Source organism: Nyctibius grandis, chromosome 4 (assembly GCF_013368605.1).
Source record: "Nyctibius grandis isolate bNycGra1 chromosome 4, bNycGra1.pri, whole genome shotgun sequence".
In the NCBI taxonomy this organism is placed as follows: Eukaryota; Metazoa; Chordata; class Aves; order Nyctibiiformes; family Nyctibiidae; genus Nyctibius; species Nyctibius grandis.
The window spans coordinates 87,626,420-87,652,584 of NC_090661.1; the positions used below are offsets into that span (position 1 = coordinate 87,626,420).

The following is a 26,165-nucleotide window of genomic DNA, read 5'->3' on the forward strand; positions in this document are numbered from 1 at the left end:
CTCTTGGGCAAGTACCTTATGACCACATGCAATACCTCCTTCATCTTGTTTCTTTAATAAAGTCAGTATTTTGTGTTCTTATTTTGCAAAGTATGATCCTAAGCCTTCACCACACCTTTTACTGCTCAGAATTCAAACCTTCCTCTGAAGATGTCTTTTTTCCTCTCCACTGACCGCTTCTGATGCTAATCATTATAGTATCTATCTCACTGTCTCAGTTTTATAAATCCCTTGTGAGATGAAGAGGTGGTATTTCTCCTTAAGCCTTGGCCCTCCTCTGTAAAAGTAGTAAAAAGACAAATCTATTAAACTTGGGTTCGTGACATAAGGTACCAGAGACGTATTTTTATACCGACTACTCTGCAAATTAACAAGTCATTGCTCCAAACGACTTAAGCTGTAAGTGATGGGCCTCCTGGTCTTAACTCCTTCCAACAGTCCAATAGAGACCTTAATTTTACTGAAATTGTGTTTCATGAGATATACTGCACTTTCCTGAAAACGTATTTAAACTGAAAAAGAAAGTACTAAATTGATTTAAAATATTTTTGCACAGCTCTACTGATAGGTGAAGCAGATGATTTTTAAGTGTTTGAAATGTTGATGTTCACCTGTGCTGGTTTGTGAAGATGGAGTGCTGGCTGGGTACAACTTAAATGGTGGTTGTGGTAAATTTGCACATTTGGATCCCCATGTGTACAAGAAGTTCATAAAAATGGCTTAACCTTAGCAAAGGACAACCATTAAGAGTTACTCTGTTGTCTTCTTGCATATCTATTGCAGTTTAGCATTAAAAAACCAAGATCCCAATGGGCCTAGTACACCTACTGGGAAAGACAAAAATCAACCTTCTGAACCAATAAAGCAGAGCTGCATTTTTCAATAGAAATAAAAGCTAAAAATGAGATATCTTAGGTCACCCAGTTTAGCTCTTGTCAATACAGGGTTGTTCACTAGAATGGATAGCTCTTGTTCTTTTTTGTGTTTTGTTGGGGTTTTTTACATTAAAAACATAAAATTAACAAGGCACATTTTCACCTGAAAAAAAATGTTCCAGAGCACACCATATCTCAGCAGCAAGAGTATTTTCTGGTCAGTCGACAAGTCTTTTTAGGATGGGCTACATACCTTAGCCCATGTAATTTCATTTTTGTTTTTGAGGTTGTATGTCTTGGTAATATTTGTGCAGCTTCACCCATGTTTAACCCTTCTTTAGTATTTCTGTAGAAAGTAAATTCCTTTTTAAACCCTTTGTTGTGCATTTGTTCTTCAGGCAATACAAATAAAAACATGAAGATGTGACATTTCAAGGTTCCAGTAGTATGCCTTGCAAATAAATGCACAGTTGTGTGTCAAAAAAACCCCCAAATAGTTCTATGCAGTAAGAGCTGGAAGCATGTGCATTTGTAGAATTCATTGTAGATCACCAGGCGTAGGTTTTTGGTATAAAACTTAGTTTATAGAAGCATTTGCCTTGTAGAAGCACCTTTTTCTTACCCTGAAGACAGGTAAATACAGTTAATGATTTCATCTTTGCACAGGACTACCATGACGGAACAGTTATAAACATGCAAACTGAACAACTTATTGTGGTATTTAAGCAATATTAAAGTGCTGAGTGGAGTACTGAAAACATTTTGTTTTCACAGATGAGAGTTTTATTGAAGAAAAATTTTTGTAAGATTTTGATTCCTTTAGGTATGTGCAGCTGTTATTCCCAAGGCACTAAGAGGGTAACCAAGCTCTTACGAACTCCTTAATTTTGGACAATATAGTAATAAAGAAAAGGGGGAGTGCTACAGAAAAGAAGATCCTTCCCTACTTCAGGAGGCAAGGGAAGGAAGGACTTTTTTAAAAAAAAAACCACCAAAAACCTAGTTCAACATAGTATATGTAGCCATTGACCAAGAAAAAAGATGCATAGGATCTTGGCACAGACCTTTTACTCTCTGTTAAAGGTGCCTTACTGGAAGAAATAGAAGAAAATGAAATTTTTGTTGTTGTTTATTGCGTAAGGCTTATGAATGGAGAGCACTGAAAGCCTGCTCTAAATCTGTGGATTGCCATTTGGGTTTTTGCGATATGCTCACTTGTTTAGTGCCTTCCCTCCCCCAATGCCGCCATCTTGCTAGCAGCAAGTTGTGCTTGTGCATGCACTCAGCAGAAGGAAGAAGTCCATCTCCCCCTTGGGTCACACCTGAGATGACTGTGAGTTATGTGAGCATGAAGTTAGAGCTCTCTTACCCTGCTGCTGTACGGGCCTCGCAGGAGCACCTCCCCAGAGTGGAGTGGCATCCCTGTACTGGAGAGGGTAGTTTTGTCTGTCTCACACCAATGGAGACTTCCCTTTGTTGGGCAGGAACCCCATTTCAGTGGGTTTGACTCTGGTTTTGGCTGCCTGAGTAGCAACTAAAGCTTGATTCCTGAACAGTGAGTTAGCCTTAAAAATAAACAGTGTAGCTGAACAGGTATCTCCAAACCTGCTGCAGAGGAGAGTATTGAAGAACTAGTGAAGCCACTAGAAGATAAGGAGCTGACTAATACAGTTTCTGACACAAATTCAAAGGTCATGTCTTTTACTAGGACACTGAAAGAATTCAGATGAATAATCCTCTCTATAAGAATGCTTATATTCAGAGAGCTGCCCTTGAAGTAACTCGCTTACACGTGATTTAAAAGGTAAATTAATTTTTACTATAAAGCTAATCTCTGCTTGGCTTAGATTAAGGAAAAAAACTGTAGCTTCCAAGCCTTTAATTACAAAGCAACTTATCACCAGCCACAAGTCAGTTATTGCTATGGTCCTTAAAAGATTTAAAGCTTGCCCTGTGCCAAAGCTCTATTTAACACTGCACACCTAGCTATATTTAACACTACATTACTTGCAATGTGTAAGCAAGTTAATAAAAAACTTATATATGTGAATATGTTTCCATCTGTTCCTAGTATGGCTTAAGTTGCCCTACTTCTGCTTGAATTAAGACTTAACTGGAGAAATGCACTCATTGCCTTAGTAACCTGTAGAACCATGGGATGAAGTTGGGGATACCACTAATAGTAAGTGTAAGCATTTGTCTTTAAATCTGGTAATTTTAAGGTAAAATGCAAGCTTTCTAGAGATAATGGGCATCTAGTACAAAGGACTAAAGTAAAAGACTAAACGAACTAATTTGAGTTAAACTAAATTATGCATCAGTGTAATTTTATTTGGCAAGCTTGGAAAAAAAACCTCCAAAAGCATTTAGGAGTAGGATGGCACAGACACACACACCCTGCCGCAACAGTCATAACTACATTTGTAGAAAGAAAGCTGCATCCTGCTTAAGTGGATTCCAAAGATGACATGCATGGAGAAAGACTTGTCAGATTGAATTCTTAGTTGAAGTATAACAGACATTTCAGAAAGCATGTTTATGCAGACTTGGTGCATGTTTGCTGAAGATAGTTTTTGTAGAATTTCAAGCAGTCTTAAAGTTTTTTTGAAAAGCACCAATATCTATTCCAGTTGTTTCAAAACAGTTCTTCCAGCCCTGAATGTGGTACTTAGTTTTCACAAATTAGCAAGCTTTGAATCTGGGACTACATCGTTAATTTGCAGGTCTGGCTGTGGTGACTATTGGTGTTCTTTTGATGCCATTAAATAATGGAGATGATAGACTGGTAATTCAGTGCAAATTACCCACAATACATCAAGCCTTGGGCATGCATGGCCCTACTCATGTGTCATGTTTTTTGGAGTCTGCAATGACTGAAGTTGCAGTCAATTCAAAGTTTAGGCTATGTCTTCATTAGCAAGTCATACAATGCAGTAGGGGCAGGGCTGTAGAGCAAAATGGTTGGTGCTGAGAACCTGACATCCCTGCACTATCTTTGAAGTCTTTATTTCAACCTAGAAATAAAAACCTTTCCTGTTTCAGCCCAGACCCTGCTCTGGTCCAGCTGAATACCCATTAAACAGGTCAACTGCAGTTCGAGGCATTCCAAGAGCATATTTCTTGCTTAAGTTTTGCTTTAAGTGAATCCAGTTTGTGCACTGAGAACACTGCACTAACAAGCCAGATCACAATAAATGGTCTGCTAGCTTGGAAATCTCTACGTTAAATATTAAGGTAACTAAAAATGTTTTTTATATACTTAGTGTGGTATTCCTGCTGGTTTCCCTTTTGAAAGTGTTAACTCAAAGAACAGTTAAGATCAATCAGTACATATAATAATCTTGAAACAATTATTCTAGGTTCTGCTCCCCCCCATTTTCCAGGTGCAGGAGTCTTTTTGATGTCATATCCAAGAGATCCATCACTAAGAGTATTATGGTTGCATAGCAACCTCAATGTGATAAATAACTGGTTTAAAGCAGTCCTTTTGCCATGTATTTCTTTTTCAACAGGAGCCAGTTTCCTACCACTGCAACTAATAAAAACTCTTGAAGAAAAACATATGCGGTGTTTTGTGACTAAATAAGAGGTTTCTTTATTCAAATATCTTGTTATTTCTGGGCATGATCACCAGATTACTGCACCAAGTTATCTAAAGTACCCACTATTCCAGCATTATAATTTCTCTGCAAACAGAACACCAAGCCCCATCTTCTCTCTCCCCTCCCTCCCCTGGCTTAGATTATCAGTTGAAAGCACAACAGAAATATTCTATGTATGAAGGTAGAAATGAACTAATATAATACTGGTAATCCAGCTGAATTTCCAAAAGCATTAGTTTTTTACCTAGTCAGCTACAGTGAAAGTCTTCTCTGCAGAAAAAAAACTAAACATGGACATACACAACATACAAGTTATATATTCCCAGTTTCATTTATTTTCATGGAATGCTAATTTAGTTACAATATGGTAGTTTGTAACTACTGAAATGTGACGTTAATTCATCTCCAATGCTGCAGAACAGTCTCGATTTATATATATTGTTTTAAAACAATCTTATTTTACATAGTTGAGGTCTCTGGTGGTTTTTAAGCTCTGATGCTTAAGCACACTGCAAGCTACAAACCTTAGGTTTTATATTTATACATATATTCTATGTATTCAGACAACTGCTGTAAGTTATCTATAATTTAATATTTATAAAAAGTGCATATACTGGTACATATGCACATCTAGAAACACACTTTTACTACTGCCTCCCTTTTTAAAAAGCTGTGTAACATACAGCCATATTATTCTCAGTCACTGCTATTGAAGTCCTTTACCATCTTTGTTACACAATTTCAACTATTAAATTCCCTCAAACTGAATGTAGGTATTTCTATGTATATTTTCTCCTAAAGAAAAAAAAGTCCTCCCTATTCCTTTAAGAAGTTTTAAATCATGCATCAGTTTAGTAAACAGTCACTTTAGCATGGATTTTAGAATCCTAGACAGTGTAAAATCTACTTCTGGAAAATGTCTTGTCTGTATATTTAATTTCTTCTTTTAGTTACAAAAAATATATAGGATTGAAACATACTGAATACATGCATCTCTCGAAGTGGCTATATTCTAGCCTTATAGATAAATTAAAAAAGTACACCCCTGCTAACAGGATGCAAACATGGCCTCAAATAGGCCATTACCTGTATTTAATATAGCTCATTACATTAAAAAGTTCAAGTCAGCTGTTCTCTCAAGATGGTGTCAAAAGACTGAAGAGCATAATGTATTTATACTCAATATACAAAGGTGGTGTGCATACCTAGTGCCATTTAATTATTCAATACTTTCAAGGCGTTTAGGCTTTGCCTCTGGTGATACAAGTCCTGAAATGATCTGAATGAAAGTTTAAGTCGAAAATTGTTTTTTAATACACCATAAAAGCAAGTTGTGTTTAAAAGAAAAATATACACTGAACATCCTGAAGTACTCACTGAAACAACTGTACAAAATTACGATAGATACAGAAAGAAATAATGGTGGACTTAACCTCAAACAGAACACTTGTTACCATATGTAAAAACTTGCTTTGTTTTATTCTTCTACCAAGTAAGAATTTGCAGCCATTCAGAACAAGTAAAATTCAAACCACCTCACAATGTTTACATTTAAAGTTCTTTTATACAGTGCAAACGTTAAGACAGAATAACTCCCCCGTGAAACAGGTGACACTACTCAGTGCCAGTCTTTTGAAGATTCTTCTTTCAATAAGTCTATTTACACATTAAGCTAAAGGTTCACTATATATGCTTTGAAGTTTGCTGAATATCAGCAGAAAAATACGTGAACTAGCAGCAGTTGTATTACGAATATATGATGATTACTTTAATGAATGCATAAAGTTTTCAAGACTGTATTCAGTGTCATACTGTTCTTGATCCCATAGTTCTCCAAGGTTTTCGAGTACTGATTTCATCGACGCTTTCCCAGAAGAGGTAGAGGTATCTGCTTTTTCAGTTTTTCCATCCTTCACAAAGAAAAATAAATAAGTCAATTAATATACAGAATAATGTTTTCAGGAATATAACTAAATTCTTTGAGTCTGATGATTCTTTTGGGGAAATATCACTTCCTCCTCTTTTTCACAGAGCTGTCTACTATTCATCATTCTAACTTCAAGTGTTCATCTGATTAAATTTTATGTTTCCAAGCAAAGCTTTTCCCTAAGCTTACTCTATTTTTGGTAGTTATTTATAAAAATGGTTCTTTACCTTGTCAAGAGTGAACAGATCCAGAAGCTGTTCTGTTCCCATGCTCTGTAAGCTTGTGTTTTCCTGGCTGATCACTGTATTTGCAATATTCATTTTGAACTTTTGAAGGCCCATGATCTTCTCCTCCAGAGTTCCCCTGGTTATCAGGCGATATACATTAACAACACGTTTCTGAAAGAAAAAAAAAAGGCACAGAGCTAAAAAACATCATCTTGGGTGTTCAAGAAAGCATAACCTTTTAGTATTCATCATGGACAGTCTGGAAGCAGTTTGTCTTGGAGTTACCCTTCAGTAATTGTACTAAGTCTGACTGATGTTAGATGAAAAGAATGAGACTATGCCAGCATACAGTAGAGGCACCTACAATTGCATCTGTACTCGGGAAGTAAAGAATTCACTGTTTTTTACAGCTGTAGAGGATGATTCTTCTCTGGCCTCTCCTCAGCAGCTCAGGAAGTACAGAAGAGAAGGCATACCAAGTTGGGGATAGGATAAGAAAGTACACACTTCAACATCTGGCATATTTGCAAGAAAGCAGTATGAGTGACAGCTTGGTGGCAACCCCCAGACGTCACTTTTATTATATGCTACAACCTTATCCCAATTCAAAGAAACAGGAGTTCAGCAAGGGAAAAAACATATGGGAAATTACAAGTTTTTCACCTGCCCAATGCGATGTGCCCGATCCATGGCTTGCAGGTCTCTCATTGGGTTCCAGTCATGTTCCACAAATACTACTGTATCAGCCCCTGTTAAGTTAAGTCCCAATCCACCAACATGAGTGGTAAGCAGAAGAACATCTATAGATGGGTCATTATTAAACCTGCATACAAAAAAAGTTAAGCATGGTAAATTTCATTTAAATAATGAATTTGTGAACTTCAACTGCTTTGAGGCAGACAAGGGAACAATTTTGTACCATATAAATAATATAATTCATTACAGTTGGCCTCATATTGGTTATGAAGGAATATGCTTACCGTGAAACAATGGAATGCCTCTGACCAGCAGGTATGCTGCCATCTAGTCGTAAATAAGTAACTGAAGGTAACTGAGGTCTGAGAAGGTCATGCTCCACTATATCCAGCATGCTTTTAAGTTGACAGAAGATAAGTACTCTGTGCTGGGCCACAACAGCTTCTGTACCGCTTTCTGAAGACCCACCATTCCCCAAACCACAGTCTAGCAGCAGCTTAAAATAAAAGAGCATTAAAGTGTACCATCAAAATGACAGTGGATCTCATGTAAATTTTGACGTTGATGGACGATCAAAAGTAGAAATAAGAGAAACAACAAACAAAAAAAAGTCTGTAAATCACAGTCACTTAAATGACATAATGCAAAGTTTGGCTTCACTGTCAAACTATGAAAAATTTAAGAGTTGACAGAATAGTAATTTTCTTCATTTTGCTTTACTTACAGTAGAATTTAAGTATGTAATGCAATCTAACTTTATCAAGCTAATAGTCTCCTGTATAATAAGTAGGAGAAAAGTTTTTCTGTAACAAGAGGGAGAGGAGTAAGAAACAGAATAGAAGTATGGTTTTTGACAGGCAGCAAAAATTATGTAAACATAACCTTGAAGCAAGCTTGTGCTTCCCCCTCCCCCTTGAATTAACAGGAAAAATAGGGCATATGCCTAAAAAACCTTTGTACTCTATTTCATTAGCTACTTAACTAGTGTTTTCAGATCAGTTTTCATATTCATGAAGCCTTAAACAAAACCTTCTAAGCTGTAACATCATTAGAGACACATTTAAGGCACAACATGCAAGTCTACTTACTTGTTTTAAAGCAGACAGCTTAGGTGCATGTTGGATATCTCGAAGGGATGAGTTATGAGCTGCAAGTTGCTCTGTAATTCTTTTATGTTCTGGATGTTGGGTTGTTAACACTAATGCTGGATGGTTGCATAGCTTCCGTAAGTACTGCAATGCCTTTAATTATTTAGGAAATGAAGTTCAAAGAAATTGTTAGCAACAATATAGTTACAGAAAAAGGATGAACAAAATTGATTATAAGTATAGCAGCCACTCAGCCACGTTCCACAATTTGGACTTTAGGGTATACTTTCATTAAAATAAAGTTCCACATTTATATTAGGAAAACCTGTATTTCAAACTGTATCCAGTAATTGTTAGGAGCATAAGGATCTTGGTTGCTGTTGCAGGAACAGTGCAAAGACTACCATTTCCCACACCTTCATGTGAGTGTGGGATATAGCAGATGGGTTTGGGAGCTGTGCAAACCCTTTAAGAATTATTGTTTCCAAGTTGCCAAGACGTAATCTGCAATTCTATAAGACCATGAACCTTCATAAATTCAGATCTAACCTTAAGGAAACGTTTTTGTTCGTGTTTTAGAATCTTAATTTTGTAGTGTAACAACTGATGAGATCAAAATTAGTTCCCTCTTGTTTCGAGGTTTTGCACTTTTGGTAATCAGTGTTAAATTGAGAGTAGTATCCAAGATCCACAATAGCGCTGAACACCAGTTGGGCAGAACACATTGAAAAATTTAAGATAGTTTTATATGACTTAAGACACAAAAACATAATTTAAGCATCATAGCTATACATCACATTCCAGGCAATCTGATCCAAAATCTTTTACTTAGATCATATGGCCACAAATGTGTAAGTTAACTATCTTGATTTTCATTTTTTATTAAACCCAGAAATAAAGTTACCAGAAACAAATGAACTATATAGTAAAAATTACTGGAGAAATCTGTACCTGAAATACATGACCTGTAGCTTTAAGCTTTGGTTTTTCAGTTTCTTCATTCAGTGAAATAGAAGAAACTGTTTCATCAATATCACATTTGGCACGAGACTTGGCAAAATCTTCATAAAGCTGAACCTGTAGACCAGGCCCCACACAAGAGAATGAGTATGTTTTCCCCAACACAAGTAAGACGAAGTCATTTTTAGAATTCAGTTCCAAGTTAAAGTTCTGAATTACCATAAATCAAGAAAGCTATTTTATATATAGCACAAGATCAACATTTTAACAGTGGAATCTCTTGCAATTTATTTTCCTTCAGCTTTGACAGTATTCTTTAAAAAATAATCTACAGATGCCTAGATGATGTTCTTGTAGAATGATGCCAGAAATTAAGGTAAAAAAATACTCTATTGCAACTGGATTGAAATTAGTTTTTAAACACGTACTAGAAAAACTTTTTAGTCCTGTGGTCCCACAGAATGTCAGAGCTGACATCAGACTGACCCAGAAATACAGAACTGGTTCCTTTGTGGTCTTAACTGTGCTGGAAAAACTAAGCTTCCAGCCACTTTTTAAGCATACCTGTAGAGGACTGAGAATACAGTAATAATCTTGAATAATTTTGGGTGGAAGATCTTGCAGTACATCCTCTTTCATTCTCCTTAGCAAGAAGGGCAGAACTTGGCGGTGCAGTGCTTCCATTGCAAGAACCCCTAGTGAAGGCAATGGAAGCAGTATTTTAGAAGTGGAAAAAAAAAAATTCAGAACATTCAGTGTCTCTACCCCTGCCCCATCTCTTATGTTGGAACTGATTGCACTTTCTCTTTTCATTAGCAGTTCTCATCTAAAGGAAGAAAACAAGAAAACCAAGGTTTGATGTTTGATCCTTACCAGCCTCTTGTTCTCGACTGGAGCTTCGAGCATCTCTACTTGCCAGTATTGGTTTGCCGTATCGAGCTGCAAATTGGCGTTCAGTACCCAAAAATCCTGGCATAAGGAAGTCAAACAATGACCACAACTCTAAGACGTTGTTCTGAACATAAAAGAAACATTTGTTAAATGATTTTCAAAAGTAATGTATTACAAGTTATCAGAAACATTTCGATACTTATATAACACTGCCTATAAAAAAAACTACAAACTAACACTTCAACATACTTTTGATCATCTGGAACTTGGTGGCTCTTTCATCAACCTAAGTTACAGGCACACTTGTACATGCACTTTATATAAATGGACTTTCTACTGTGTCTGATGTCTTAAGCCACACCTTGAGTTCTTCTGGACAACAAAACCCAAGAGACACCAGTGGTCTTAAGTCCTGGATGAGACAGATACTCCACAGATAAGTCTTTAGGACAAAGCCCAAAATCCGGAGTTCTTGGAGTAGAGTTTCTTGCTAATTTCACTAGAGGCATAAGGAAATGCTCTCCCCCTTCCCTGCCTGCTACTTAAAGAACAAGTGGGAGACAAAGTCTTGTTCTGCACCCACTTCCCTATACATGGGTGTACTGGGAAACGAAAAAGATGTAGTTTTAAGCATTAGCAATGAAAGGCTCTTTTTTTACAATGTATGCATTGAACAAGACACCTCTGATAAAAAGCACAATAAAATGGACTGCAAAAATAGATCTCTCTCACTTGTTTCCTACTACTCACCCAACCCCTTAAGAAAAAACAAAAGCAGTTACCTGGATTGGTGTCCCAGAAAGAATTATCCTGTAATTGGCAGTCAGCTGTTTTACTGCTTTTGACAGCTTTGTTTTTCCATTTTTTATTACATGGCCTTCATCAAGAATGCAGTAATTAAACTTAATATTTCTAGAAAAGAAGAACATAGAATTTGAAATGCTACTTAAGTCTAAGCTATTAAAAACCTCAGAAAACAAACCAATTCTTACCTGAAGAAGTCAATGTCATTTCTCACAACATCATATGAAGCCACTATGAGATTGTGTCTTTTCACCTGGTGTTGTAATCTTAAGAAAAAAGTGGAGATCATAACTGAAGTGTTCCTCACATATGTTATTATTTCAGCCTTTAAAGGTACCATCACGTTTTACCATGCCCACAAACTATACTTCAGTAGTAGTAGTAATTGCTAAATTCCACGTGTGATACTTTACCCAAGTCATAAATGCCAAATATATTACCTTGCTCTCTCAGTAGGAGGTCCTGTATAGTGCAAAGGATTAAGATATTCTTTTGAGCAAAATTTGCCCACTTCATCCACCCAGTGTCCTGTGAGTGTAGGAGGGCACACCACCAAGGAGGGAAGAGGAACACTGTCCACCAGTTTTGTTCTTGCATATTCCTGAGCCCTTTAAAAATATCAAAACAAGTTTGAAAAAATTGTTTTTCACAGAATAGTTGAGGTTGGAAGGGACCTCTGGAGGTCACCTGATCCAACATCCTTGCTCAAGCACAGCGACCTACAGTCAGTTGGCCAGGTCTATGTCCAGAGTCATTACCATAAATAAAACCTATGATTAAAGCCTTTAAGACAGAATGTTATTTGTTTAAGCTTAAGCTTACCTGAGGCAATGATCACCTGCAAGAATGCAAATGGATTGTAAAGTTTTTCCTAAGCCCATGTCATCACAAAGAATTCCATGAAGTTTGTATTTATTGAGAAATGCCAGCCAGTTCACTCCATCCTGAAATCAGAAAATAAAAAGAGTGCCTCAGAAGTAAAAACCGGCTTTTGGCTAGTTAAGCTTCAGTTCACACATCTGTACATTCTATCATCCATCACTGCCAAACTGCGAGCTTGTTTCCCACCATTAGTGCATCCCCTACAGCCCATTCACTCAAAGCAGAGGGGAAGAAAGGGAGAAACATAAGCAGCCAAACAGTACAATGAGGCCTGGCGTTGCAGTGGTGAGCTGCCCCAGTCAGCCTAAGCAAGGCACAGCTCATTGGCCAGTCCCTGAAAAAAATTACAGAATCCAGAGAGGGAGAAAGAAGTATCATTAAAAGAAAAACACTATAAATGGCATGCATTACTTCATTTGTTCTTCCTTACCCAAGAGTCCAAGATACACACTGCACAGCTAAAAACAAACAAAAAAAAACAAACAAAAAAACCCAGCACCTGACCAACTTTTACCCTTCCATAAAATCATACCAGACTGGAACTTACTGCTCTTTTAAAATAAAAGCATAAGCTATTACCTGCTGGTATTTTCTGAGCTCTGCTTTGATTGGTACAGGAATTTTATAGTTTTCCAGTTTTTTTCCATCCAATAATTGTTCCAGAAAGTGACGTTCTTTAGCTTTCATTCGTATTAATTCTTCAGACATGTTTGGTGGATCTGGTATACCAGCCTAGGATAATATTTTTAAAGCAGTAATGTAAGGGCTACAGTACTTCATTCTCACACAGACAATAAGAAATAAAACCTCATAACTAGCTTAGACATTTTAAACAGATGGCAAAGATCTGCAATCTTCTCAATTGTATAAATCCAAACTCAGTGCTATACTTGTTTGATTCCTTGCAGATCAACTCATCCAGGGTTGTAGGGTGCAAAAGACAAATTCTACCCCCAAGGACACACTGAAAAGCTTGATACAATCACATAGAAGAAGGGAAATCCTGGTCATGCTTGTAAGATTTTACAAAGGCTGGGCTATTCTACATCTCATCAGAGAGTTTATCTGGCTGGCTAGAGAATCCTTTGACACCCATTTCTCCTTAGCCACAATCTACCGTCCAAAGTCCTCCATCCAAGTACCATACTCCCCTCCCTGGCAGCGTTTATGGCCAGGCTGGATGAGGCTTTGAGCAACCTGGTCTAGTGGAGGGTGTCCCTGCCTGTGGCAGGGGAGTTGGAACGAGATGATCTTTAAGGTCCTTTCCAACCCAAACCATTCTATGATTCTATGAAGTCAGATGGATTTTTCTCCTACAGATGTTAGTAGAATTAGATCTAAAGTGATACTGAAATCCATGGGTTGAGTTCAAGCAGTTGGAAACTATTGGGAAAAAGAAAAACCTAAATCCCTCCAGGTTTGTAGCAGCAGACCTTGGCTTCCTAGGTACTTCCCGCACCAGGCCAGAACCTCAAAGAAGCTATATCTGGGGACCAAATATGCTCAGGCATTCTTGCTTGCTAATAATATACAGTAGCAAAAGAGGCACTGATATTTTCCATCATCACCATCTGTCATGCTAGTTTTCTGGGCCACCTCCATCTTTAGTTAGCTGTACTTCAAAACCCAAGTTACTAATCACTTAGGGAGGGCTCCTGGCTGAGAAGAAAAACTCTATCAAATAATTCTACCATGTATGTGGTTAATAAGGAAGGGGGAAAGCTAACCCAGATTTCAGATGTTTTAAGTGCCCCAATAAGGTATTGAAGTACGTACATAGACACAGACTACAGCCTACTTGTTCAACTGCTCTTCCTACCCTCCTTTTTAAAAGAACATGTCTGAAGTGTGAATACCATGCCAGTTAATTTGGTTCAAGCATATTGTCAACTTGCAGCATGATTACTTATCAATAAAACAGGACAGATTAAGTTGAACCATTTATCTTACAATCCTTCTCTCAGTCATATTTTCATTTTTATGGTCGAATGAATAATAAACTTGAGAATAAAGATACAGAAAACTGAGCATAGCTAAGTTCTCCCAACTCATTTATTGCTATTGTTTCCAATTCCTCACAATTAGAAATCAACACAAAAATACACATTAGAAACTCCAAGTTTATTCAGACCTCTATCAGTTTTACTTATTCAGCAGCTGAATTCAGGTCTTGCATTTTAGGCAGTATATAAAATGCCAGCAATAAACACAAAAGACTGGATAGACTCCTTGTTTTGTTACAGAACTGTTAAGTCATGCTTCAGGGACATGAAATTGAAAGAGTGGAAAGTTTTTTTTGTTTTAATAATACCTTATGTTTAATAATAATACCTATGTTTAATATAACTACTGAAAACTGTAAGAATTTGTCTTACCAAATATCTGCAAGACTACCCTAAAAAGTCTTCCCATTTAAAAAAGTAAAACTGTATCCACAAAACACTACTCCATAAGTTTTTTCACACAAAGCATGTATGAAACTTTGTCTTTGAAAACTTGATAATAAAGTTATTTCAATCTTGAAAAAGGATTCCTTAATAAAGTATTTCCCCATAAAACATCCATTTCCCTAGTCCCTATCAATCTACCCCCTACTCTTTCCACTGAGATGACTCCAGCCCCTCTACAGTTATCAATTTACATTCCTTGTTTGGCCTAACATTTAAAATTGCTAGTGTCAAAAGACTGTCCCACAACAATATTGGTGTTTTCTCTCATTACTAGTCTACTTCACTCGAAGTTTGCATATTTTTAAGTTTTCATAGTTAATACAGTTCAGTATCTGATACTGGACTTCCTTAACTGGAAAGGGAAGTCCTAAGGCAGTTATTAACTATGGAAAAGAAACATGAACTGATTGTACATACGTACGCAATTAATAAAACAAGTATTCTACATTTTTAAGAAATGCTCGCTAAATTCTATTAGATTTTTTTTAAAGCTATTTTAAGCTACATGTATTCCATAGGACTGTATTTAGATGCATACGAAGAAGGGCACTGGTGCAAATGGCATTGGAATAAACAGCAGCATGCCAGAAATTCATTTCTACTTTGCTCGCTTTCAATTCTTTCAACATTTCAATGTAAGCAAACAAAGAAAGTGCTCCATTTAAGGCAGATTGCTAGTTACCAGATTCTAAGGTTCTATTACGCTAAATTAAAAATTGAGATAGTAAGAGATACTAAACCCACTAAACTGACCATTTTTTTTTTCCATTAGAAACATGCAAACGAATTCTGAACTGTCTTCTATTACCATCTGGTGGTGAAAATAAGTTACTTAGAAGACTTGTAGTCCTTGAAGTGCAATATTAGAAAGTGTCTGACATACGCAAGTCGTAGTAGGCATGAAAAACTGAAGCAAACCTGTACTCATTAAACACTACTGGATCATAATACATAATATTTTGCCTGAAGCTGTAGGGTGGGGCTTCTTGATTTTAAGAACTAGGAATAAGTAACTGTACTTATCTCCACACTATTTCTATTACTGCATTTTTTCCTTTTAAATCAGTATTGCTTTTTTATGCATTTCTCTTGACCACATACACACCACCACACATACCTAGGGAGAACACACATGTAACTCCCAAGTCTTTTGAACCAAAACTAGCAAAAGCAGCATTACACGCAAAATTAATGAATGTACACTTTAACTTCATGTACACAGTTAAATGAGTTTCTTATAAAGAGAAATTTTACTTCAACATTAATGTAGAAAATTACTAACAGAGTGTCCAATTTTACTCATTTTACATTATAAAGGACACATCTTCAGTTATCTGATACGGTCTCAACATCTATAAAAACAGTTACTTATTCAGCATTTAATAAGCCAGAAGCTTGGACTTTGTAGCTAGTGAAATAGTGGACACAGGACAGTTCACATACTCAGTATACTTACAACTTGAGCTTACCTCCAGAGGCATTAGTCTAATTAGCGTTGCAAAGCACTGAGTAGCCATAAAACGTACACTGTTTGTCTGATCACTCATTCTACCCAGAACTGGAACCACTAGAAGAACAATGTATGGAACAATACCAACATCCAGCTGCTCCATTACACCTGGATCAGTTATTAAGGAAATAGTTTTTACCAGTTCAGGACTGTCTGACATCAATATATACCTGGCAGATTTCACACTCAATAGGTAAAAGTCATTAGTACATTACATTCAGATGAACAAGACTTCTACTAACAAAGCAATGGGGGGTGGGGGGGAATAAAGTCTGATCTACCCAGTTACACTTAGCCCAGTGAATTCCATGGTTTGAGAAACTGAATTACCTCCACCAAAACTTCATTTGACAGATAAAATAAAGGCAATGTAAACGAAAGTTTCTTCTATTTCTTGTCTACAGGAGGAAAATAGCTTAACATTTTATTTCATTCCTCTTCCCATTTTTTTCAGGCAACAGTTTTTGTTCCCCCAAATTATGAAACTGCAAAGAGGTTCCTGCATTTCTGAATACTCAAGCAAGGATACATGCAAGTGCTTCAATTGCACCTTCTTGTTTGGTGTTGTCATCTATTGCTCCCAACCACGGTAGAACTTTCTCTAGAAAGATATTCATTGTTTCCATGGTAGCTATTTTGCTCATAACACCTACACAACGAGCAGCCATGTGTCTCACTGCAGTGCTGGGATGTTGAAGGCACATATGAAGATGAGGCAAATGCTCTATTAACTGAATAGAAGAGGGTGGGAAAAAAAGGTTAATATGAGTTATTAACAAATTACTGAATTATTTTGAAGTACACAGTCTTTTAAAGTCATTGTTGCCTCCCAAGGAATGCTTGAAATGGCTCCTTCACAGGATCTAATTGTTTCAAACTGAAAAATTGTTTCAAACGGAAAAATTGTTGCAGAAGAAAAAGACGATTGAACTTTGAACAAGTATTACTTCCCAATACAGTTAAAATCCAGAGTAACAAAATGTTTAGGGTTTTAATCAAAACCCAAGTTAAAGAAGGCCTTGATAATTAAGGAAGTGTTTCACACTGCAAAAATACAGAACTAAGTACTCAGAACTTTTTTATAAAATAAAGAACTATTGCTTAACTACAGGTATATAGATTAAAGAATTCCTTCCATCCAGCAAATTTGTCCTATACTCATCCCATTTGTGTTTAGGCTGATGAATTATCCATGTTGGGAGTCTTACTGACTGTGTGTGACACGAAAGACACCGAGAAGGAAATTCACATCTTCCCAAGGGGGTATGTGTGTACATACATGCCTTTTTTTCCCCATCAGCACAAATACATTTTTCTGTCAGATATCTTAAATGGATGGTCACGTGTCTCCTAGTGTGGAAGTCCCTAAATATTAGCTTTGATGAACCAATTCCACCCTCTGACTTTCTAAGATTTTTTTTTTTGAAACCTGTATACAGTATTAGCACCCCCAAAACCAATTTACACATTAACTACACACAATATGTGTATGTGTATATATATGAAATATATATATATAAAAAAATCTTTTCATGCCATATGCTAAATTCATTCAAAATCACTTCAGTATTTTATTAAAATAGATAAGAAACAATTCCATATGTTCCACATGAGTCTTCTCCATCTGCTCAGAATTCTACAGCCATTCCTTATGCCCATCCTTTCCCATCATATCCTTTCCAGAGTTCTGGCCTACTTATTCCTCGCATGGGAGCCTTTTTGTATATTTTTATCATCCTGTTGTCCTTCTCTACACCTCTTCCAGTGCTACTATATTTATTCTGAAGTATAGCACTGGAGATAGGCTAGTACTGAAAATTGTATTCAGATGCAGGCATAATGGTGACTTTCTTGTTCTTTTTTTTTTAACCAGTATTTTACATTCAGCTGATATTTTCACAGAACTATCCTAACTCCAGGATATCTCTCCTGAGTAGAAATAGCCAGTTCAGAGTCTACTACTGCATATGAGATGTTAAGTCTTATATTGAGTGGTTGGTAAAATGAAACAATTTTAAAAATTAATCAGATCCAGTCTACTTGGGGGTAACTGAAGTGTCCCATAATTTTCGCATTCCCTGCACAGGGAGCCTGTCTGTTCTTCAGGTTTAGGAAATCCGGAATTACAATAAAGCAGAGCCAAGATGCTGATTTCAATGTAACACAATAGCATAAGTATTATCATAACTCAAACTTTGGACACAATCTTGTTTGGGCATCTCATCCAGAAAAGGGTAAGCCAAGTCTAGACTGTAGGGAGGTGTTTGCTTTTGTGGTTTATTCTACAACCTGCATAAACAAATACAGAATTTAACATCCTATGGGACACGGAAAAAATAGCTTTGAAGCGTAACAGCTTAACTGCTGAAGATAGAAGGCTATCTCTTCAGTTTATCAAGAGGAGGATACATGACTTGGAGAAGAGGCAGGCTAGCAATGGCAATAAAAACATCATTTGAGCAAAATTAGAAAAACATCTAAAAAGAAGCTTTACAAAACAAAGATTTAAAACAGTGGCAATGAACAGACTGAATTGCTTAACATGATTACCAGAGGATGTAGCTGAGTATCCATTGAAGCTGCTGTTGTTTCAAAAACCTGTAAAGAATTTACTAGCTCCTGGGCAGGAGCATCTCCTTTTTCCAGTAAGGACTTTCGGTCTGTTAAAAACAGAAAAGGTATTCAGTTTAAGACTGATGTACTGCCTCCAGCCTACCAGCCCCTCCAGCTTGTATCAAAGCGTAATTACCAAAATTATGTATGTGAATGTTGTTCCTTAACGAACCAACCATAGCATCCCAGAGATGTGGCAATCCTGTCGCCATTTCAGCACCAAAATGTTTAGCTATAGTAGATAAGGCAAATTCAGCTCCTCTTCTCTGTACAACATAAGGTTTCTGAGCCTAGAATGAAAAAACGTAGTGAGGGCAGATACATTTAAGAATAACAATTATTTTCAAAGAGGCTCCCATTGTTATACAGGCATTCAATTCTGATTGTGTTTATAGATACCTATGACACATTTGCTAGTTGATTTTTTTCTTTGTAGCTTATTTTTTCTACAGATAAAAAATGAAAATCTTTTACAGTAGATTATTTAAAACCTATACATTTGGGGATAAGGCTTTTGCTGAAACAAGCCCATTTCAGCAAGAGGTTTTCCAACTGGTTCCAGTTCCAAAACCTCAGATATTGCCTATATAGGGGACACCAAGAACAGTAACATGTTAGCAAAACTTCCCAAAAGCAATACTTCATTTGTTATTAAGCCCTTTCTTTTGCTCTCACCCTCTTCAGAAAGTGGAATTAATAAAAATCACTTTAACAATTAAGAACAAAATCCACAACACTGTTTAAGAATCACAGTCCTGACTAGGACCTTATTAAAACACGCTGAAGTTTTATATGAATAAAACAGTAACAAAAAAAATGTAGTAGATCAAATGTGGAAGTCACATGTACATCCTAAAGCCAGTCATATTTCAAATACTGTTTTTAATGCTTCAGAGCTTCCACTGTGCATCAAGATGACCAGCACTAACATGGGTAACAGTACACAATCACAGCAGAGTTTGTGGAAATCCATTTGCATGGATTTATATTGAGATATTCATATCCTGTACTAAATGTAAAATATTTCAGGAGTATTAATTTTCTTAATGACACACTGAAGATTTAAAACATAATCATCAACTACCATATGCTGCTCGCATCACAAAATTTTACATCAACTCAGTTCTCTCATGAAAAGATCCTGGCCATCCCTATTATAATGCCATCAACTCCAGTGAATTCAAACTAATGAAAGGGAGGGGTGAACGTGCAAGCTGCAAACACAAGTTTTTGAAATTTACCTCATCAAGTTCTGTAGGAATGCTTCCACTACTGCCAGCGGGGAGATCTGCAATTGGGGCTTTTGGAGCTTTTGGAGTAGGACCTCGTCGACTTGTGATGGCAAAAGCAGCTTTCTGATGTCTGTACAGTGTAATTATTCCCCTGTGTTTAGTAACTGTATGATGCATCCCATCTTTATCAGAGTTGGGCCCTAAAGGAGAAGAGAGAATAGCTGACAACAATTTAAGCTGTAGTTTAAAATGTAGGCGGAAGTGATAGCTACCTACAAGTCATCTGTAGATCTCAACGTGCTTAAAGTGCAAAATTTAAGTACAGAATATAGTTAGTCAGCTGTTAAGAGCACATTACAGACTTGGCAAGAAAATCTAAGTGTGCAACCTGCCACATAAATTCTTATTCAGCAAGAAATACAGGTAACAAAACTTAAGTCAAATAGAAAAAGTTTGCACAAGTTTTTTTTATATAAAAAACCACCTTATGTTCTAAAGTTTAAACAAACTTGTGTTCTGTGTCCTTTACAAACAGTTCAAGACTTCTATCATGATAGAATAGCAGATGACATTGTATCTTTGGATTTGTTGATGTTTCTATTTATGCTAATCAGTTTAATTTTCAATCAGATACGAATGTTATTCTGCTCTGAGACGAAGGAGGACACATTCATTAAGAAAAAGTAAAATGTATAATGGTCAAACCTGAAAGCAGGTTAGAATCTTTGAAAGTGTTAAGGTCTTAATTTGTGTTGTTCATTTAATCCATAGATTTTTAGCAAAGGATAGTTGTTTAAAGAAAATCCACGACCATAGCGTGCACAGGATTATTTGTTCATTTCAAACACTGTCCTCATCTTTTCTTATCTTACTATTAGCCTACGGAACATAACACAAGTCCGACTTTTTTCTAACAGTCTACTCTAATTTCCATACTGATTCAATTTCCATTAAAAGGTTCATAATGCATGTAAATGAAATGTGATCATAAGTAGATAATAATTGAACAACAGTAAATAACAGAAAATTAGAACAAAGGTCTTTTATACATAGTTTCTGAAAACTATACACATCATTAGTTGCACACAGTGGGTGGTTTAAGATACCTAAATGAAAGAATTCCTAACAAATGAAGACTCAGTTGCTGGCATTTTAAGAACACTGAAAACAAGACTCACTCAAATACTCATCTTAACAGTTCAGAGACAAGCAGACATATTTTAAGAATCCTGGCAGTCTTAGATATCATACCTTTTGAGTTTTCATGGCTGCTCTGAGGCTGTGCAGGACATGCTGCTAGTGGGGTAAGATGTGGATCCACACAGAGGGAGTTGCAGAGATTTTTTATAATCTTTGAGTTGGGACAAGGAGACCTTGTTGTACACTGCTGAAGTAACTTTGCTATACATGAAGCCACATAGTTTTGTACAAGTGTATTCTCCTCTTTCTTGATAGCTTCCATTAAGGGTTTTATAACGGGATTTAGTTTTTCTGGAAGTTGCTGCAAGTTCACAACTGCACATGCAGCAAATGTATGGACTCGCAGATGCAACACTTGCCATTCTTGGTTTGTTTCTGTAACAGTCATTTGGACTTGTTGTCGTTTACTGTCCAACTGTTGTAGAATTTTAGGAATCAAAGGAAAGGATGATGTCACTTCACTGAAAACAGAAGTAACCTAATAAAAAGGAAGAAAGAGTTACAAATCTGTTTCATTTACTGTAAAATGGGATATCCTCTGAAAACTGTGGTGTTCATGGCAGAACACAAGTCACTTCACCAGGCATTTTCACCTCTTTTTCCAGCAAATAGCAGGAAACACTGCAAAATGTAGTTTCTGGAATCTTGAATTGCAGCTCAAGGGGAAAATCAGGCATATTACCAACATTTAAAGTCTAGATTCCCAAAGCTAAAAGAGGAATTCACGTATGCCTCCAAATTTAGATTGTCCTATATCTGCCACATATATCCAGATAACCTGGCAATACATGTAAGCACATGACAGATAAGCAAAGGAGAATATGCTATGAATACAAGAGGCCAGAAAGGATGTGCAAGGTCCTGTGCATGAAGTTCTTTCTAAGCTGATTTTCTTTTGAGGAAAGAGACTGGGATAAAAATTTAAGGAAAAAGTCAGCACAACACAGTAGTTGCAGGTCTTGCCATATGCTCCCCACTCACAATTGGCTGACTACTGTTGCTTAAATCTTTCACAGGAAAGAGATTAAAAGCAATGTGGAATCATGGAAATGTTGAACTTAATTCTACTGACAGGATAGTTAGGCTCCTAAGTACAGGAAAAATGACAGCTATTGAGAGGGTTAGTCCGAGAGGTTTTTTTTGTTGTTGTTGTTTTTTGCCTTTTACTTTTAAATGTTCAGGTCAAGTCTTTCAACGATCAGACTTGTACTGCTTCATTCTATAGATACCTCAAGTTCTACTCCACATGACCTTGATGACTGGAACGACCAAAGGATGCAAAAAATGTAAGTGGCACAGAGGAGCACAGCTTTTTTACATCTAGTGCATGAAGACCCATACTACAATGCAAAGTAGGTTTGGTGTCTGTATTTCAAGAAAACCTGAAGAGTTGAAAAGGGTGCAGAAAGACAGCCACAGAGAACAGCAAATAGTCATGGAAGGAGTCTTCTAATCCAGAATGGATATCTTTGCATGCATTGGTCAAGCATCCCTATTACTAGACTCAAGAGTAAACAGTTGAGGTATATGAAAACAACTGTACTTCACAGACTATGAGCTTCTAAGATTCTGTCTGGCTTTACCTTGGGAATTTATTTATTTTAGATAGTAGCTATAATCAGACTGGCTGCCAAAATCCCCTCAGCCCATATACACAATTATATATAACTTTAAAGGTATGTTGAGATTTCCAAGTTAAGCTACTGCATATTACTACGTTTTCTTCTGTGTAGATCTCAATAGTGAATCTACACCCAGAATCAGAACACTGTCAATTTTTTCTCCTGTTAAGTATCTACCTTGCATTCTACTCAATTTTTGGCATAGTCTGTAAACACTGCAGGAGAAGTGGTAAGTATATATTACATATCTCATGTCAAAGGATGTGTAAAGTTACCACGTTATCTCTGAAAGTTACTGTCTGTGTAATAATTATGCTGAGATGTATTTCAAGACAAGAACAGATTTGAAGGAAGGGCAGGCATGCCTCTACTTACCAGCTCATTAGCTTGATCTATTGTAAATACACTGCAGTTTACTCTGTTTCCAATGTCAACGTGTGCATCAGCTAACAATGAGATGAGTTGTTTACATTCATTCTGCATTCGTGTAAAAGGAACAGCGATTTCATCATAATAGAGATGTTCAGAAAGGACTCCAAGTAAACGAGGTTGCACACAAATGGCCACAGTTCTACACTCCTATAACACAAGACATAATTTTTATTTCTGAGTAATCACAGTTTCTTTTGTTTGGTTTTGGGCACTAAACAGCGCAATCTAGCTACAAAAATCCAGTTTCCAGATGGACCATTAACATTTGTAACCCAGAATATTAAAGATTATGAACAAAACCTTCGATCTGCCACTAGAACAGAAGTGGTAGTGAATACAGGGAAGACAGTCATGTTAAAAGGAAGTGTTGACCTTAGATAATATGCACCTTGAAAACAGACTTATTTGTAGAGGAAATGTGAACATATTTACCGATTCATAGTTCTGACAGTTGGCTTTTAGCTACCGAGTAACGTATTCCTCCATTGTCCAACAATCCAGATTTTAGTATTTAGATGTATAAACACCATTTTAGCTTATCAACTGAAATTTTATTTCAAGCTAAGTAGCAGACGATAAGCTGTGTATTAAGATAGTAAGTAAAATTTATTTTTGCTGCAGAAACATCCTACCTTTTGCAAGGCTGCCCACTCACAGATTACTAATGCAACACTAATCCTCTGCAAGGCAGATTTAGAATTCAAATGGAAGAGCAGTAGCTGAGCTAATGATTCAGCTGGCTTTATTTCTTGAGTAACAGTATTTACACCTGGGTCACAAATGCAGCAACAAAGTGCTCCCAGCAACCTGACAAACAGAGAAAGAACAGTCACTTCAATGTTACAATTACTCTACAATTAATGATTCAAAATGAAGATGCAAAAAAAGTCTACATAATTAGATTTTGGCAAACACACTACATAATGGAAAAGATAAATTGCTTTTAAATATTTTTTCGGATTTCCAGTAAACTGACTTTGCTGCCATCATCCGAGCTCGCATGACAACATAATCCCTGGTTGCTGGATCTTCTGCAATGCTGTCTGCCCCAGCAATATATTCCTGAATCACTTCCTTATTCTGGGTTTGACCTTGACGCAGTTTAGCACCTGCCTTTTCCTATGGAATAAAGTTGGGAGAGGTTAAAAGTAAATGTGTTTGTATTAGAAAAGATTAATTCATATTCCATAATATTTCCCATAATCATGATACCCTGCAAAAGTTGGACTAAGCCAGAACATTTCTTGGATAATAGACTTCTAGAAGTCTAGAAGTAGTTAATCATGGTAAAATATCTCTCCACTAATAGTATTCTATGGTCCTATTAAATGCATTATATAGTTCCTTCACTATAATATTAAAAGCAATACTCAACATACAGTTGATAAACTGAGTCCACACAGAGGAAAAAGGAAACCTCTTTGAGCATGTTTTCAGAAATAACGCAATGCTTTTAGACTTAACTCAGTCCTGTAGAGAGTTTTGGAACCATGTAAATACTTTATAAAGTATTCACAGGGAGCCTGCTACATGACAGAATTTTGAATTCTCGTGGATAACTTGACAAGAACTATTTTGCTCTACAGACTTGAGGTTTGTAAGATAGTTAACATCCAGAGTTGTAGAAAGGCACCACCACTCCCCTCTAACACCTTTACAATATGTCTTTATATACAGCTAATCAATTTCCTGCTTTCCCCAGAACAGTTAGCGAGGTCATGTTTCACTTACTTTTGATCTGGTTTTTACTTCTAGCAACATGTTTAAGTCAATGGGCAAATGAGATGGCTGCATCATTAAGCAGAGCCAGGCTCCCATCCATGGACAAGCAGCTGCAACCACATACTGTACCGACGCCTTGTTTAACAGTTCCAGCCATACCTTGGGAAAGAACCATAGTGGAAACGATGACAAATTTTTATGGGGTCTATGTGAGATCATATATGTGCTGATAAACTGTAGGAACCATTCTATTCTCCTTCACTCTACAGTAAAGCATCAAATAGGCTAACTACAAAATAATTAACACGAACACACTATTCTTTATCTGCACAAAAGTGCAGAGGATATAAAAGAGCAGGATACACAAACACTATGTACCTAGGTCATAATTCATGCAAATACCTTGTGAATAAGATCCAGAATTTCCTGGTTACTTTCTAAGATACAAAATTGAAATATGTGCCTCAACATGTCTTGCAGAATTGGAGTCAGCCATGTTGAAGAGCTCTGAAACAAGGATATCATATGATCAAACAGATTCCAATATGTATCACAGTAAAACACTATTAACTCTAATTCTTACCTGGTCTTGGGTAGACAGCAGTGTGAATAATGTTTCCAGTGCTGCTTTTCGCACAGAAGATATAGTATGATGCAAGAATGGCCACACTCGTGGGACCAAAACTGTGAGTGATTGCTGAATACTAGTACATGAAGAAGAGATGTAGAGGCAGTGACAGGGGAAAGAAAACCAAACAAACACACAGAGCTAAGTTAATTTAGTTTATCCTCAGTTATAAAGTTTTATTCAAAAGAAAGCTTTTTAAAAAACAAGAGTATTATTGCATATGCTTGGTGACTTTAAGTGAAGGATCAAGTTACTACAGCTTAAACATTTAAAATAGTTTGAGACAGTATCTTTTTTCAGGAAAAAACTGTTTTTTCTTACTGGTATAAAGAACTAATCGATTCAAGCATGTATTTTTACTGTGCTGTTTCCCAGATTATACTTTGTGCTTTGTTCAGCTATTTAGAAAAAAGGGTTTTTTTGGTTTGTTTTGAATTTATTATTAGGCTTTTGTAAGTTTAGAAATAATTAAAAACCAAGCTTGGATCTTTTGTACATGAACTTGCACATCAACTGATGCAAGTAGTACATGCTGAATTGAAGACAGCATTAGTGACAAAACTTCATTCTCTAATTTTGGATTTGGGCAAAAACCAGCTTCAGCAGTGACAATCATATAGAATGAGAAAGATAAGATGTGTAAAGCATCTACCTTAAGTGTAGATGCTGTGAGTTTACCATATGTATTATGGAAAATGCTAACATACTAACATGCAATTCCTTTAATTTGACAGAGTACCAAACAGAGAGGAACTAGGCATTGTCTTCAGCCAGTCACAGAACTGGTGATTGTACTATCGAAGT

The 26,165-nt window shown here is 36.6% G+C and overlaps 1 protein-coding gene across 7 annotated transcripts in view; it reads right to left on the bottom strand.

Annotated features, from left to right (window-relative positions):
* Positions 1-4,501: 4,501 nt before the first annotated feature.
* BTAF1 (B-TFIID TATA-box binding protein associated factor 1) overlaps positions 4,502-26,165 on the bottom strand; it is a 45,603-nt gene continuing 23,939 nt past the window's right edge. For 3 of the 7 annotated variants that reach the window (XM_068399249.1, XM_068399251.1, XM_068399246.1), the window contains 25 exons: positions 25,317-25,437; positions 25,136-25,240; positions 24,743-24,892; positions 23,988-24,130; positions 23,644-23,818; positions 22,955-23,158; positions 21,009-21,435; positions 19,767-19,978; positions 18,662-18,815; positions 18,463-18,572; positions 16,442-16,643; positions 15,872-16,020; positions 12,532-12,684; positions 11,893-12,014; positions 11,511-11,678; positions 11,259-11,336; positions 11,049-11,178; positions 10,249-10,390; positions 9,940-10,070; positions 9,367-9,492; positions 8,416-8,568; positions 7,612-7,823; positions 7,295-7,454; positions 6,632-6,802; positions 4,502-6,387 (listed from right to left, as the gene is read on the bottom strand). In XM_068399249.1, the coding sequence (XP_068255350.1) occupies positions 6,241-6,387; positions 6,632-6,802; positions 7,295-7,454; positions 7,612-7,823; positions 8,416-8,568; positions 9,367-9,492; positions 9,940-10,070; positions 10,249-10,390; positions 11,049-11,178; positions 11,259-11,336; positions 11,511-11,678; positions 11,893-12,014; positions 12,532-12,684; positions 15,872-16,020; positions 16,442-16,643; positions 18,463-18,572; positions 18,662-18,815; positions 19,767-19,978; positions 21,009-21,435; positions 22,955-23,158; positions 23,644-23,818; positions 23,988-24,130; positions 24,743-24,892; positions 25,136-25,240; positions 25,317-25,437 (4,045 nt within the window). In that variant the 3' untranslated portion in view covers positions 4,502-6,240. The remainder of the gene's footprint in view (positions 6,388-6,631; positions 6,803-7,294; positions 7,455-7,611; positions 7,824-8,415; positions 8,569-9,366; positions 9,493-9,939; positions 10,071-10,248; positions 10,391-11,048; positions 11,179-11,258; positions 11,337-11,510; positions 11,679-11,892; positions 12,015-12,531; positions 12,685-15,871; positions 16,021-16,441; positions 16,644-18,462; positions 18,573-18,661; positions 18,816-19,766; positions 19,979-21,008; positions 21,436-22,954; positions 23,159-23,643; positions 23,819-23,987; positions 24,131-24,742; positions 24,893-25,135; positions 25,241-25,316; positions 25,438-26,165) is intronic. The other 4 variants (XM_068399248.1, XM_068399253.1, XM_068399247.1 and 1 more) reach the window with 3 other exon arrangements.